The 16732-nt window shown below is 40.5% G+C and overlaps 1 protein-coding gene across 3 annotated transcripts in view; it reads right to left on the reverse strand.

Annotated features, from left to right (window-relative positions):
• Positions 1-16732, reverse strand: part of SMCO2 (single-pass membrane protein with coiled-coil domains 2) — a 35378-nt gene that overhangs the window by 15945 nt on the left and 2701 nt on the right. Inside the window, exons 2-3 of one of the 3 annotated variants that reach the window (XM_082738552.1) lie at positions 13942-14030; positions 5049-5166 (exon numbers count right to left, since the gene is read on the reverse strand). In XM_082738552.1, the coding sequence (XP_082594678.1) occupies positions 5049-5166; positions 13942-14030 (207 nt within the window). Of the gene's footprint in view, positions 1-5048; positions 5167-13941; positions 14080-16732 lie in introns of all 3 variants that reach the window. The other 2 variants (XM_082738551.1, XM_082738553.1) reach the window with 2 other exon arrangements.

The following is a 16732-nucleotide window of genomic DNA, read 5'->3' on the forward strand; positions in this document are numbered from 1 at the left end:
TGAGCCTAAGGCAGACACCTAGTGACTGAGACACCCAGGCGCCCTGGATGCTGATTTTAAAAGTACAAGCATTTCCTGAGTTTTGGCACCAAAACAAAATTTTATAAATAAATGAATGAGTGGATGAATGAATGAATGAATGTACGGGCATTTGAGGGACAACCGAAAAAATTTAGAATGCTCAGAGAATTGAGGATATTAGATTATATCATGGAATTATTGCCAATTATCCTGATGTGATGATGGAATCTTGGTTATGTAGAAGAAAGCCTTTATTTTTAGAAATGCTTCTGAAAATAAACAGGGATAAAGTCTCATGCTGTCTTTGACCTACTTTTAAATTTAAAAAATTCCATCTATTTACATATGTAAAGATAGAGCAAATGTGATAAATGGTAATGATTTTAAAATCTAAGTGTGAGAATAAGATGGATCTTCATTTAATTCTCTTAAGTTTTCTTTTTATTTAAAATTTCTCATAATAAGAAGAAATAAGTGGGGGAAAGCCAACTCTATCAGTTTGACCTATGAAATTCATTTCTTTGTTTCTTTATTCTTTGCCTTGTTCTAGAAAAATATTCAAGGAATTTTCTGGTATTTCACTTCTATGCATACACACAATTGACAATAATTTATCTTTGAACATTTCTCTTCTTTAGTAACTACATTGTGAAATATTTCTCTGCCCTTGAAGAAGTTTGGTCTGAAATTCTTGCTTTTCAGCAAAACTATTTTTAAACTCGAAGGAGAAAAAGTTGGACTGCAGATCAGTGTGTTACTGAAATGTCTGGACAAATTACTGGCCACATCAATGGGAATAACTAACATTCACGTGACTTCTTTCCTTTAATTCCCATGATAGACTCGACGTGGATAAAGCCAGGTGTTGAAATCCTCTAGGGTATTCATATTAATAAACAGTCCAAGGTCGTATGGTGTAGTGGGTTAAGGGGTCACTCCAAAAAAGATATGTTCATGTCCTAATGCTAAGACCCTGAGAATGTAACTCTATTTGGAAAAGAGTCTTTGCAGATGTAATTGAGCTAAGGGTCTAAGGTGAGATTCTCTTGAATTACCTGGTCCTAATGAGAGACAGAAAGCACCTACACAGAGGTGGAGGTCATGTGAAGACAGAGGCAGCCACGTGCCAAGGAATCCCTCCCAATCTTTTGCCAAGGTATTCACAGGCCGCAGGAACCCTGTGATATAGAGGAAAAACCCTTCCTTGGGTATGGAGGACCTGAGGTCCAAGCCTTATTCTATTCTTGTGCACCATGAGCCACCTGACCGCTCTGAAGCTCAGTTTCCTGCTCTGTAGGAAGAAAATGGAACCAGATCATCTCCAGAGTTCTGTCTAGATCCAAAAAATCTACAATGACATTTTCTTGTTTTCATCAGTCCATTTACTATAATGGTTGCTACACCACAAAAGAGTCAAAAGCCAGGAAGTAAAAATAAAATATATAAATTTTTTAAAGCTGCAGGATTGAACAGATAAAGAGGGGTGTGTGTGTGTGTTTTAATAGCAAACCTAAAGTGTGCTTGCATGACATACAAAACCGAAGGGCATTACTTCCCATCTTTGTGCAGCCTCTTTGAAAACCGCCTATGTCTCCGAGTGTTCCACAGGCACTTCAAACTCAGCAAAGCAAGAACTAAATGCACCATATTTCCCATCTACCTTGTCCAGGTTCCCATCCTTACATATGTTTCCCCTGGAAGAGTCCTGGAGTTTTCATGGCGGATTTTCTTTTCCCTCTTCATTACTCATGTCACATCGACTTGGGGTCCAAGCCCAATAACACCTGTATCCTCGGGCGCCTGGGTGGCTCAGTGGGTTAAGCCGCTGCCTTCGGCTCAGGTTATGATCTCAGGGTCCTGGGATCGAGTCCCACATCGGGCTCTCTGCTCAGCAGGGAGTCTGCTTCCTTCTCTCACTCTCTCTCTGCCTGCCTCTCTGCCTACTTGTGATCTCTGTCTGTCAAATAAATAAAATCTAAAAAAAACAAAAAAAAAAACCCTGTATCCTCTTCTCGCCATCTCCATGGCTATTAGTCAGTGCCTGGCTGTGTCCTCAGCACTTCCTGCCTGCTGGTGGCATCCTGGGCTGTCTCCACCTCCGTAGGGTCCTTGCTGCTTGGCTGTTCATCACGCCTTTTCTTTCACCTTTCCTGCCTCAGAACACAAGTTCCCGTGGGCCCCTTTGTCTTTGCACCTACTGTCCCTTCTTTCTGAAATGCTTTTCTTCCACCCAGTGTATCCTTCAACACCCAGTTTTCCTATTCCTGGTTCTCTGCCCACCATGTACGTTGTAGCACATCTGCTACTTCTAGTAGCCTAGACATTTGCTTGTCTGAGTCCCTACTAGTGTGCGAGCTCACTGAGGCAAAAGGATTTTAGATAGAAATATTGATATCCTCAACACGTTGCCGTGCCAAGAACACAGAGGATGCTCAGTACGTGGTATGAGAATAAACAGACTTCCTAGACTCACCGCAGAACTATTTACAATCGCCAAAATATGGAAGCATCCATCAACTGATGAATGGATAAAGAAGACGTGGTGTATATACGTGCAATGGAATACTATTAACCATTAAAAAAATGAGATCTCACTGATATGAGGAAGTTGAGAGACAAGACAGAGGATCATAGGGGAAGGGAGGGAAAAGTGGGACAGGACGAGGCCAGAAACGGAGACAAACCACAGGAGACTCAATCTCAGGAGACAAACCGAGGGTTGCTGGAGTGGAGGGGGAGTGGGACAGACGGGGTGGCTGGGTGGTGGACACCGGGGAGGGTACGTGCTATGGTGAGTGCTGTGAATTGTGTAAGACTGATGAGTCACAGACCTGTACCCCTGAAACAAATAATACATTATCTGTTAAAAAAAGAATTGAGATCTTGCCAATTATGGCAACATGGGTGGACCTAGAGGGTATTATGCTAGGTGAGATAAGTCAGACAGAGAAAGACAAATGCTATAGGATTTCACTTGTATGTGGAATCTAAAAATCAAAACAAATGAATAAACAGAACAAAACAGAAACAGATTTATAAATACAGAGAAAAAACTAGTGCTTGCCGGAGGGAAGGAGAGAAGTAGGGGAAGGGTATGAAGAGATACAAACTTCCAGTTATGAAAAAAAAATAATAAAAAGACTACAGAAATAAGCAAATACATTCTGCTTGTGAGAGATGCAGACAAAAGCAGGAAATAGGAAAAAATGCTCACTCACCTGTCACCCCAAATCAACACTGCACATACATACAGTGCCTGCTATCGGAAAATGTGAAACTACAGCAAACCTAATTTCTAAACATTTGGGGGGCTTTTTATGATTAGCTATGGCCATTCTGGCAGCCTGGCTAAAGTCTATTTTGCTAATTAAATCAACTGATTTTTAAAAAATTTCTGTTAGCTCTGTCCTTTTTCTGAACCTTTAAATTGTATGGTCTTATTAAAAAAAAAAAAGTAAGATAATACAAATTAAAGACCTTTTGTTTTGCTTCCAGAGAAGGAGAAAAGGAATCTTTCTCAAGAAGTCATGTATTTGTCCTTTTTTTGGCAAAGAGCCTCGTTTGTTAATACTTCTGTTAATTATGTAACTACCTGTGATTTATTTTGTGTAGTTGTAGAATTTGCCATATAAATAAACTGATGTAAAGAAATACAGCCAAAATTTTTTAAAAAGCCTTTTGGTAAACTTATACCCTGACTTGAAGTTTGTAAGAAATAATTTTTTTGCCTTGTCCTCTGAGAATGTGGACTGTTTGGGAAAATAATTCACTCTTACTGAGCAAATAATTTTATTCTCTAATTAGACTTATTCTGAGTCAACAAGTGATGTTCACTGACGGACAGGGTTCAGCAGGGCACAGTAAACTGTAGGGGCAGGAAAAGTTTCCTTGCAAACTGGGTCTAATAATAGCAGCCCTTGCCTGAAGGCCGGGGACAAGCCTCCCCCCCTCCCAAAATCAAATGACACTATTTATGGAGAAATACCTTCAATTCATGTGTTCCCTAAGATCATAACACCTCATACCTCAATTGCCCTTTTTCCTTTTCTCATCTCAGCCTTCCTAAAAACCTGTCCCAAGTCTCCCCTTCTAATTCAGTTTCTATTATTTTTTCCCATATATGCCCCGCCGAAGCAAACACTTATTTTTTTCCCATAAAAGGTGTCTGTCTCTCCTTTCAGTTCTTGTCTGTCTCATTGCATCTATTCTCCACACCTCTAACTCCATCCCCTCATGCCTTCTATCCCCTTCTACTTCTTTGTTGACCTACTGAAGAGTCCTTAAAGATAGGGTCTAGCTTAGGATACCCTTCTATGGATTTACAGAATTAACCATCCCTGAATCCAAGATACAGTCAAAGGAGAAGCAGACAATAAGATCAATCCTGAACTTCCTTGTGGGGCTGCACAAGCCTGGGAGTGGACAGTCCCACTCCATCTTCCCTTTATATTTTTCTGACTGGTTGAAACGAATGGTCAATGGCCTTGGGAGTCTATGGAGAGATTCGCTCAATCATAATAAACTGGGTCTGTCTCAGCCATGACTTTGCTTTGATCTAAATGGTGGTGAAAACATAAACGCTTCCCAGGACAATCTCAGGCGTTTGTTGAAATTTCCTCCATTCCATGTCAGCTGGGTGACTGAATTTCAAAGACCGAGTGATGTTCAGAGTGAATGAAGAGTAACTAGATCTCTCTCCTGCCTCCTGTTGGAAGACAATCTGGGGTGGGGGGGGGCAATTTGACACATGGCAATTTACTCTGAGGTAAAAAACGTCACCATTTTTTCACAAATCCCAAGGACCGAAGTAACATACAATGCACAAGTCATCAGGTGGGAGGGTTAGCAAATCCCTCAGGTGATAACAGCAGCCCTCAGAGGAGACATGACCTCCCTTCTGGTTTCAAGCTCCAATCACCCTACAACTGCTATGAGGAAACGCTCAGATCTTTCCTTACCACGTTGAGATATGAGGAGACATCAAGTTCCTCTCTCCACACACTGCGACATTTAAGTCTCCCCCTTACCCATTTAGTCGTCTCTGTCTCGTGAAGGAAGGCAGTTTGAGGCTTTTCGGAGAAAGTGTTGTCCTTATCATCTGATCTGTCCAAGATGTGGTCCATTTTGGTAAATCCCCTCAGCAAACTGCAAGCCACACAATCAAAACACATGCTATTATTGTGCCTTAGGGGCACCGTTTAGGCCTGCCCTAAACACTTCCAGAGGGAGAACACAGGACTCTTTCCCAGCCCCCAGAAGCCCCCGCTGCCCCGCGTGCTGCTCTGACTCTGTGGGAATGGTGCGAGCATAGCGCGCTGCTCGGACCAGGAATAGAGAGGCTGCCTAAGTATTTGCTGACTGAACCCGTAAGTGATTTAACAGTCCAATCTCAAATTCCAAAGCCATTGTAGCTTTGTAGCTGTGTGTGCAAATATGTGTGTAAAATAAGTAAACAATAAATACTCTTTAAGAAAGAGTAGAGTTTAAAAATGTCATGTGGTTCAAAGATCATGCAGAACGGAATAAGTCAGATCCCGTCTTGACCTCTAGCCCTCAGATGTCCTCCCCACCACATTTATTAGTTTCTTCTTTCTTCTTCCACAGAGATTCTATGCCTAAATAAGCAGCTATGTTTATGTAAATATATATGCTTTTCAAATATGCATGAGAGAATATTAGATGCACTATTTCATACCCTACATTTCTTTTTTTAATAGCATCTGGTGTCTGTTTCGTATCAGTACATACAGAGCTGTCTCATTTTATTTTATTTTATTGAGATTTATTTATTTATTTGAGAGAGAGAGATCACAAGTGGGAGAAGGGGGAGAAAGAGAGAATCTCCAGCAGTCTCACCACTCAGCATGGAGCCAGGATGTGGGGCTTGATCTCACAACCCTGAGATCATGATCCTGACTTCATGACCTGAGCCAAAATTGGGAGTAGGATGCTTAACTGATTAAGCCATCCAGGTGCTCCTGCCTCATTTTAAAAATGGTTATATGGTGGTGGTGGGGGGACTGGCTCAGGGGGTTATGCCTCTGCCTTTGGCACAGGTCATGATCCCAGGGTCCTGGGATCAAGCACCGCCCTGGGCTCTCTGCAGCCTGCTTTCTCCTCTCTCTCTGCCTGCCTCTGCCTACTTGTGATCTCTGTCAAATAAAATTTTTAAAAATCTTTAAAAAAAAATCGTTATATGGTATCCATTGTGGCCATACACTAATTTGTGAATGAATTCTTTGTTAATGCATATGTAGATGCATTAATTCATCTTCATCTTCATTAATTAATGAAGTTAATATGACAATTAATTAATTTCCAATTAATTGCTACTGCAAACAATGTTGTAATGACCATCCCTACACAACTACGTGTCACTGTATATGTATACAAGTGTATCTATTGAGTAACCCTAAAAATAAGAATTGCTGGGTCAATAGATACATATATTTTAAATTTTGATAAATGCCACCAGGTTATCCCTTAAAGAGCTTGAACCCATGTACATACACTTCCAGCAAAAATGATGAGCGTGCCCGTTTTTCCCTCCTTTCTATAATCATATAAGACTAAAGTTTTTAATCTTTGCCAATCCCATATTCTTAAACTGGTATCTCATTTTAGTTTTAATCTGGTTTTTTTAGTGAGGTTAAGCTTCTTTGCCTGCATGTATTAAACTCATTTATATTTCCTTTTCTATGTTAAGGGTGCTGATATCCTTTGCCCATTTCCTATTGGACTACTGTTTTTTTCTGGCGTGCATACTCACGCACATGCACACACACACACACACACAGGTTCACACACTCACGTATACTTCTTTTTTTTTTTTTTTAATATAATTTTTTATTTTTTATAAACATATATTTTTATCCCCAGGGGTACAGGTCTGTGAATCACCAGGTTTACATACTTCACAGCACTCACCAAAACACATACCCTCCCCAATGTCCATAATACCACCCCCTTCTCCCAAACCCCCTCCCCCCACCAACCCTCAGTTTGTTTTGTGAGATTAAGAGTCACTTATGGTTTGTCTCCCTCCCAATCCCATCTTGTTTCATTTATTCTTCTCGTACCCACTTAAGCCCCCATGTTGCATCACCACTTCCTCATATCAGGGAGATCATATGATAGTTGTCTTTCTCTGCTTGACTTATTTCGCTAAGCATGATACGCTCTAGTTCCATCCATGTTGTCGCAAATGGCAAGATTTCATTTCTTTTGATGGCTGCATAGTATTCCATTGTGTATATATACCACATCTTCTTGATCCATTCATCTGTTGATGGACATCTAGGTTCTTTCCATAGTTTGGCTATTGTGGACATTGCTGCTATAAACATTCGAGTACACGTGCCCCTTTGGATCACTACTTTTGTATCTTTAGGGTAAATACCCAATAGTGCAATTGCTGGGTCATAGGGCAGTTCTATTTTCAACATTTTGAGGAACCTCCATGCTGTTTTCCAGAGAGGTTGCACCAGCTTGCATTCCCACCAACAGTGTAGGAGGGTTCCCCTTTCTCCGCATCCTCGCCAGCATCTGTCATTTCCTGACTTGTTGATTTTAGCCATTCTGACTGGTGTGAGGTGATATCTCATTGTGGTTTTGATTTGTATTTCCCTGATGCCGAGTGATATGGAGCACTTTTTCATGTGTCTGTTGGCCATCTGGATGTCTTCTTTGCAGAAATGTCTGTTCATGTCCTCTGCCCATCTCTTGATTGGATTATTTGTTCTTTGGGTGTTGAGTTTGCTAAGTTCTTTATAGATTCTGGACACTAGTCCTTTATCTGATATGTCGTTTGCAAATATCTTCTCCCATTCTGTCAGTTGTCTTTTGATTTTGTTAACTGTTTCCTTTGCTGTGCAAAAGCTTTTGATCTTGATGAAATCCCAATAGTTCATTTTTGCCCTTGCTTCCCTTGCCTTTTGCGTTGTTCCTAGGAAGATGTTGCTGCGGCTGAGGTCGAAGAGGTTGCTGCCTGTGTTCTCCTCAAGGATTTTGATGGATTCCTTTCGCACATTGAGGTCCTTCATCCATTTTGAGTCTATTTTCGTGTGTGGTGTAAGGAAATGGTCCAATTTCATTTTTCTGCATGTGGCTGTCCAATTTTCCCAGCACCATTTATTGAAGAGGCTGTCTTTTTTCCATTGGACATTCTTTCCTGCTTTGTCGAAGATTAGTTGACCATAGATTTGAGGGTCTATTTCTGGGCTCTCTATTCTGTTCCATTGATCTATGGGTCTGTTTTTGTGCCAGTACCATGCTGTCTTGATGATGACAGCTTTGTAATAGAGCTTGAAGTCCGGGATTGTGATGCCACCAACGTTGGCTTTCTTTTTCAATATCCCTTTAGCTATTCGAGGTCTTTTCTGGTTCCATATAAATTTTAGAATTATTTGTTCCATTTCTTTGAAAAAGATGGATGGTACTTTGATAGGAATTGCATTAAATGTGTAGATTGCTTTAGGTAACATAGACATTTTCACAATATTTATTCTTCCAATCCAGGAGCATGGAACATTTTTCCATTTCTTTGTGTCTTCCTCAATTTCTTTCATGAGTACTTTATAGTTTTCTGAGTATAGATTCTGTGTCTCTTTGGTTAGGTTTATTCCTAGGTATCTTATGGTTTTGGGTGCAATTGTAAATGGGATTGACTCCTTAATTTCCCTTTCTTCTGTCTTGCTGTTGGTGTAGAGAAATGCAACTGATTTCTGTGCATTGATTTTATATCCTGACACTTTACTGAATTCCTGTATAAGTTCTAGCAGTTTTGGAGTGGAGTCTTTTGGGTTTTCCAGATATAGTATCATATCATCTGCGAAGAGTGATAATTTGACTTTTTCTTTGCCGATTTGGATGCCTTTAATTTCCTTTTGTTGTCTGATTGCTGAGGCTAGGACCTCTAGTACTATGTTGAATAGCAGTGGTGATAATGGACATCCCTGCCGTGTTCCTGACCTTAGCGGAAAAGCTTTTAGTTTTTCTCCATTGAGAATGATATTTGCGGTGGGTTTTTCATAGATGGCTTTGATGATATTGAGGTATGTGCCCTCTATCCCTACACTTTGAAGAGTTTTGATCAGGAAGGGATGCTGTACTTTGTCAAATGCTTTTTCAGCATCTATTGAGAGTATCATATGGTTCTTGTTCTTACTTTTATTGATGTGTTGTATCACACTGACTGATTTGCGGATGTTGAACCAACCTTGCAGCCGTGGAATAAATCCCACTTGGTCGTGGTGAATAATCTTTTTAATGTACTGTTGAATCCTATTGGCTAGTATTTTGTTGAGTATTTTCGCATCTGTGTTCATCAAGGATATCGGTCTATAGCTCTCTTTTTTGGTGGGATCCTTGCCTGGTTTTGGGATCAAGGTGATGCTGGCCTCATAAAATGAGTTTGGAAGTTTTCCTTCCATTTCTATTTTTTGGAACAGTTTCAGGAGAATAGGAATTAGTTCTTCTTTAAATGTTTGGTAGAATTCCCCCGGGAAGCCGTCTGGCCCTGGGCTTTTGTTTGTTTGGAGATTTTTAATGACTGTTTCAATCTCTTTACTGGTTATGGGTCTGTTCAGGCTTTCTATTTCTTCCTGGTTCAGTTGTGGTAGTTTATATGTTTCTAGGAATGCATCCATTTCTTCCAGATTGTCAAATTTATTGCCGTAGAGTTGCTCATAGTATGTTCTGATAATTGTTTGTATTTCTTTGGTGTTAGTTGTGATCTCTCCTCTTTCATTCATGATTTTATTTATTTGGGTCCTTTCTCTTTTCTTTTTGATAAGTCGGGCCAGGGGTTTATCAATTTTATTAATTCTTTCAAAGAACCAGCTCCTACTTTCGTTGATTTGTTCTATTGTTTTTTTGGTTTCTATTTTATTGATTTCTGCTCTGATCTTTATGATTTCTCTTCTCCTGCTAGGCTTAGGGTTTCTTTCTTGTTCTTTTTCCAGCTCCTTTAGGTGTAGGGTTAGATTGTGTACCTGAGACCTTTCTTGTTTCTTGAGAAAGGCTTGTACCGCTATATATTTTCCTCTCAGGACTGCCTTTGTTGTGTCCCACAGATTTTGAACCGTTGTATTTTCATTATCATTTGTTTCCATGATTTTTTTCAATTCTTCTTTAATTTCCCGGTTGACCCATTCATTCTTTAGAAGGATGCTGTTTAGTCTCCATGTATTTTGGTTCTTTTCAAACTTCCTTTTGTGGTTGAGTTCTAGCTTTAGAGCATTGTGGTCTGAAAATATGCAGGGAATGATCCCAATCTTTTGATACCGGTTGAGTCCTGATTTAGGACCGAGGATGTGATCTATTCTGGAGAATGTTCCATGTGCACTAGAGAAGAATGTGTATTCTGTTGCTTTGGGATGAAATGTTCTGAATATATCTGTGATGTCCATCTGGTCCAGTGTGTCGTTTAAGGCCTTTATTTCCTTGCTGATCTTTTGCTTGGATGATCTGTCCATTTCAGTGAGGGGAGTGTTAAAGTCCCCTACTATTATTGTATTATTGTTGATGTGTTTCTTTGATTTGTTATTAATTGGTTTATATAGTTGGCTGCTCCCACGTTGGGGGCATAGATATTTAAAATTGTTAAATCTTCTTGTTGGACAGACCCTTTGAGTATGATATAGTGTCCTTCCTCATCTCTTATTATAGTTTTTGGCTTAAAATCTAATTGATCTGATATAAGGATTGCCACTCCTGCTTTCTTCTGATGTCCATTAGCATGGTAAATTCTTTTCCACCCCCTCACTTTAAATCTGGAGGTGTCTTCGGGCTTAAAATGTGTTTCTTGGAGGCAACATATAGATGGGTTTTGTTTTTTTATCCATTCTGATACCCTGTTTCTTTTGACAGGGGCATTTAGCCCATTCACATTCAGGGTAACTATTGAGAGATATGAATTTAGGGCCATTGTATTGCCTGTAAGGTGGCTGTTACTGTATATGGTCTCTGTTCCTTTCTGATCTACCACTTGTAGGATCTCTCTTTGTTTAGAGGACCCCTTTCAAGATTTCCTGTAGAGCTGGTTTGGTGTTTGCAAATTCTTTCAGTTGTTGTTTGTCCTGGAAGCTTTTAATCTCTCCTTCTATTTTCAATGATAGCCTAGCTGGATATAGTATTCTGGGCTGCATGTTTTTCTCATTTAGTGCTCTGAAAATATCATGCCAGCTCTTTCTGGCCTGCCAGGTCTCTGTGGATAAGTCAGCTGCCAATCTAATATTTTTACCATTGTATGTTACAGACTTCTTTTCCCGGGCTGCTTTCAGGATTTTCTCTTTGTCACTGAGACTTGTAAATTTTACTATTAGGTGACGGGGTGTGGGCCTATTCTTATTGATTTTGAGGGGCGTTTTCTGAACCTCCTGAATTTTGATGCTTGTTCCCTTTGCCATATTGGGGAAATTCTCCCCAATAATTCTCTCTAGTATACCTTCTGCTCCCCTCTCTCTTTCTTCTTTTTCTGGAATCCCAATTATTCTAATGTTGTTTCGTCTTATGGTGTCACTTATCTCTCGAATTCTCCCCTCGTGGTCCAGTAGCTGTTTGTCCCTCTTTTGCTCAGCTTCTTTATTCTCTGTCATTTGGTCTTCTATATCACTAATTCTTTCTTCTGCCTCATTTATCCTAGCAGTGAGAGCCTCCATTTTTGATTGCACCTCATTAATAGCTTTTTTGATTTCAACTTGGTTAGATTTTAGTTCTTTTATTTCTCCAGAAAGGGCTTTTATATCTCTCGAGAGGGTTTCTCTAATATCTTCCATGCCTTTTTCGAGCCCGGCTAGAACCTTAAGAATTGTCATTCTGAACTCTAGGTCTGACATATTACCAATGTCTGTATTGATTAGGTCCCTAGCTTTCGGTACTGCCTCTTGTTCTTTTTTTTGTGTTGAATTTTTCCGTCTTGTCATTTTGTCCAGATAAGAGTATATGAAGGGGCAAGTAAAATACTAAAAGGGTGGCAACAACCCCAGGAAAATATGCTTTAACCAAATTAGAAGAGATCCAAAATCGTGAGGGGGGAGAAAGGGGATAAAAAGTGGTTCAAAAAGGAAACAATAAAAAAAAAAAGAAAAAAGAGAAAAAAAAAAAGAATTTTTTTTAAAAAAAGAAAACACCTAAGAAAAATATAAAAAAGAAAAAAAATATATATGTATTAGATAAACTAGTAAAAAATCGTTAAAAAAGAAAAAGGTAACAGTTAAAAAAAAAATTTTACCCGAAGGCAAAAAAAAAAAAAAAAAGAAAAAGAAAAAAATTAAATTGAATTAACCGCAAGACTAAAAAAAATCACAGGAAAAAAGCCATGAGTTCCGTGCTTTGCTTTCTCCTCCTCTAGAATTCTGCTGCTCTCCTTGGTATTGAAACCGCACTCTTTGGTAGGTGAACTTGGTCTCGGCTGGATTTCTTGTTGATCTTCTGGGGGAGGGGCCTGTTGTAGTGATTCTCAAATGTCTTTGCCCCAGGCGGAATTGCACCGCTTTTACCCAGGGCCGGGGTGAGTAATCCGCTTGGGTTTGCTTTCAGGAGCTTTTGTTCCCTGAGCGCTTTCCGTAGAGTTCCGGAGGACGGAAATACAAATGGCGGCCTCCTAGTCTCCGGCCCGGAGGAGCCGAGAGCCCAGGGCCACACTCCTCAGTGCGCGCCCAGAGAACCGCGCTCAGTTACTCCCGTCTGCCTGACCTCCGGCCGCGCTCCGAGCTCACCGAGCCTGCGACCGGTTCAAGGTCACCCTGAGCTGCGAGCTTACTGTCGGCTCTGTCTCTGTAGCCGGCTTTCCCGTTCCAATACCCGCAAGCTCTGCGACACTCAGACACCCCCGATCCTTCTGTGACCCTGCGGGACCTGAGGCCACGCTGACCCCGTGTGGGCTTTGCCCCGGGTAGCCTCTGGAGCGATGTCCCTCAGCGGAACAGACTTTTAAAAGTCCTGATTTTGTGCGCGGTTGCTCCGCCGCTTGCCGGGAGCCGGCCCCTCCCCCCAGGGTCTATCTTCCCGTCGCTTTGGATTCACTTCTCCGCCGGTCCTACCTTTCAGAAAGTGGTTGTTTTTCTGTTTCCAGAATTGCTATTCTTCTTCTCTTCGATCTGCTGATGGATTTGCAGGTGTTTGCAATCTTTAGATAAGCTATCAAGCTGATCTCCGGCTAGCTGAAGTAGTCTCGGCCTGCTACTTCTCCGCCATCTTCACTCACGTATACTTCTGAGTGAATCCTAGTCAGTTGTAATGGAGGCCAATGGCAGGGGTTTCCAGTCTGTGGGTTTTGAACCTGAGGTGGGGGGGGGGACAATTTGCAGCTACCCTGCATAGAAAGGGGTTTGGGAATCTATAAATATTTCTATAGACTGAATAAATTTTGCTTACATAAATACTGCTCAAAGTTTCCATATGTATATACAACTGTTATTGGTAAATTACAAATACATTTAAAAACATCTTCAATGTCATACTGGCTTTTTTTTGACATACTAAGATTCTGGAAAAACTTTTACTTTAATAAATTTCTTCCTATTTAAAAAGGTTGTTAACTATTGGTTTATATGACAACACGTTTTTATCATGTACTAACAAATGTATATGTATATTTACATGAACGTTTTGTGTTTTGTCTACTCTACAAAGTATTGTAAATGGTTTATATATTGTGCAGATGAAGATAATATAGGCACAAAACAATCAAAGTATTTTTATAAATTGCTATTCAGCTGAGGTACATCTGGTTGATGACCTTAGGCCCCTTTAGTGTCTCACAAAAAATACTCATGAGGTCAAAATTAGAAGAATTGTAGAAAAGGCTGTCAACCCTACCCCTGAACTTGGTGATCTCGTTACTTGCATACTGCTGTCCCAAGCAAGTGTCTGGACAGGACCACAGCAACTGCCCCCAGGAGCCCAGGTTTCACTTACTTCTGCTTCGCATCTTGAGCCGCATCCATATTTTGGAGAAAGCCACTGTTTTTCTCAGTCAACTGTTGTTCCTTCCCAACTGTCATCATCTGCAGAGATGTCCTGTCACTTAGCTTCATGAGCGCCATTTCTTGAGCACTGCAGGGACAGTGATGGTAACAAGAGGGCTTTCCCCACAGGATTGGCAACTACATTCCCTACACTGACACACTGAGAGCAGGCGTATTTCAGGGATCTTGGCCTTAACCCCTCTCCTTCCCAAACTGACCATCAATTGTAAGGGACCCCAAAGCAAGCTCTTAGGTTTCTCTTCAAATATATACAGGAAAGTCTTTGTAAGTGGCTATTCCTTAGGACTTCTCTGGTGAACATGAAGGTTGTCTGAGCCTATGAATGTGTGTTTTGAATCTTTGAATGGAAATAATAGAGAGCAATATAAAAGAGCCAGGCTAGGGAGATGGGAAAGTTTCACTTTTATAATCTCTTTCTGATCATGTGTGTGTGTGTATATATATATATATATATATATATATATATATATATATATATACACATTGTAAAAAATAGAAAAGGAGAAAGGAGGAAATAGAAATCATTGATGCTCTGGAGATAACCAGAGATAGCACAGAGATATCCAGACAAAAACCACTCTTAATAATATGTTGTATTTGTTTCCATTTCTAAATTTGATGTTTGTCTTATTTTTTTCCTATCATTGACAATTAGGTTATTTCTAAGTTTTTACTAATATAAATAATATAGTAATGAATATCCTTGCTTAGTAATTTTCAGTGCATCTCTATTATTTCCTTAGGATACTTCTTTAGAAGTAAAACCACTGGCAAAAGTGTATCTGCATTTTTTTTTTTAGAGGGGGAGAGCGCATGGGGTAGGGGGAGGGGGAGAGGGAGAGAGAGAATCCCAAGCAGTCTCCACAGCCAACATGGAGCCCAGTTCAGGGCTTGATCTCATAACTCTGAGATCACGACCTGAGCTGAAACCAGGAGTCAGTCACTTAACTGACTAAGCCAACCAGGCACCCCAAACTTCATATGCTTTTCTAATTTAATTAATTAATTAATTTAGAGAGAGAGGATGGGGAGGGACAGGAGGAAAGGGTGAGCGGGAATCTCCAGCAGACTCTCCACTGAGCATGGGGTCTACACAAGACTCAATTCCATAACCCTGACATCATGACCTAAGCTGAAGTCAAGAGTTGGATGCCCAACAGACTGAGCCATCAAGGTGCCCCTGTGTATACCATTTTAAAGATTTAGAAAAATATTCCCAAATTAGTTTCCTAAAGGTTCAATCACTATACACCACTAGCAGCTGTATGTGAGAAGGGAAACTTTGATTCCAGCTGGATAGGCAAGTATCAGTGGGTGGTGGGGATGGGGGAGTGAATTGTAAGAGTGAGTACTGAAGTGGTGAGAGACATAAAGGTGAAAGGAAATAGAAAGGGGATGGAGAGTTGCAAGACAGGTTCTAGAAAGATCATATGAAAAGCTGTAAGAAAGGATCCATATGAAACAGAACTCCTAGTTATTAGCAGGAATCACAAGGATTGTACCCACCACCAAACAGGAGGAAACCTTCTCCTCTGGAGAGTGGCCTGACCCTGTGGATCTTAAGAGACAGAATCCCTGAGGGCCTGAGAGGACTGTAGACTGATGGAAGGGAAAGGATAACAGGGATTTCCCTGGAAGGGTGAATTATGGCTGAGATGAGGAATGGTAGGAGGAAAGAGGCTTGGGGAACCAGAGACTTCGGGAACCATTTGGGCAGCCAATGGCCTGGTCCATCACTCTGTGGCAAAATTGTGCTTTGTGTTTGGCCATTGCGGGAATCCACAGTGGATGTGGTACAAAGGGCGCTCCTATGAAGGAGGAGCAAAGGCAAAGACTGGAACTTTCGATGTGAGATGCTCCATCCTTCTTAATTTTGGATGTGACAAAAATGAATAAAAATTTGATCTCTTTCAGGATAGACACTGCGCCCTGTCCAATTTTATCACTGCTCCTATCTGGATGGTTTCATCTGTTTCCTGAAGACGTTAAGCATTACTAAGGCAAATCCAAGCTCTGAAAGATGAATGGCCATAAAATCTGCCTGATTTCATGTCTCTTTCCTGTCCAAAAATTAGAATACTGTGCAAATAATATTTCCTTATTTTGATAATTCTTTGACATCCTGATAGCTTTCCATTGGGTGATTTAAAAGAAAATTTGCTTCTCTGGTTTCAAGTACCTACACAAATTCTACATCCATACATTTTCTCTTATTTCAATAACAGAATCCTAATGATGGCTTACGTTCGTGCAGCTCCTAGTAGATTACAGTGCTTTTCACTTATGGTTTAGTTCCCATGACAACATGGTGAGGAAGGTAGTATTCCTATTTTATGTGTCTGAAGCTCTGGGAGATGGTGTGATTGACTTAGAGTCATACAGCTGGTTAACTAGTAAATTTCCATGTCCTCACAGCTACCCGTAAGGGATTTCTCCCCCACCCCAAAAGATGATCTAGATGAGGACTCACTGTTAAAACTTCCTATGGTTGGAAATCTTCTCCATACTGTTCAGTACGGTAGACACCATGCCCCTGTGGCTATTGAGCACTTGAGATGTAGTTAATGCAACTGAGGAATTGAAATTAATTTAACCTAAATAAATTTAAACTCAAATAGGCATATGTGGCTGGTGGCTACCATATTGAACAACTCAGAATTTTCTAGACCAGGAATCAGCAAACTATAGCCTGCAGGCCAAAGATACCCTGCCATTTTTTT

This window comes from Mustela nivalis, assembly GCF_964662115.1.
Source record: "Mustela nivalis genome assembly, chromosome: 7".
Taxonomy (NCBI): Eukaryota; Metazoa; Chordata; class Mammalia; order Carnivora; family Mustelidae; genus Mustela; species Mustela nivalis.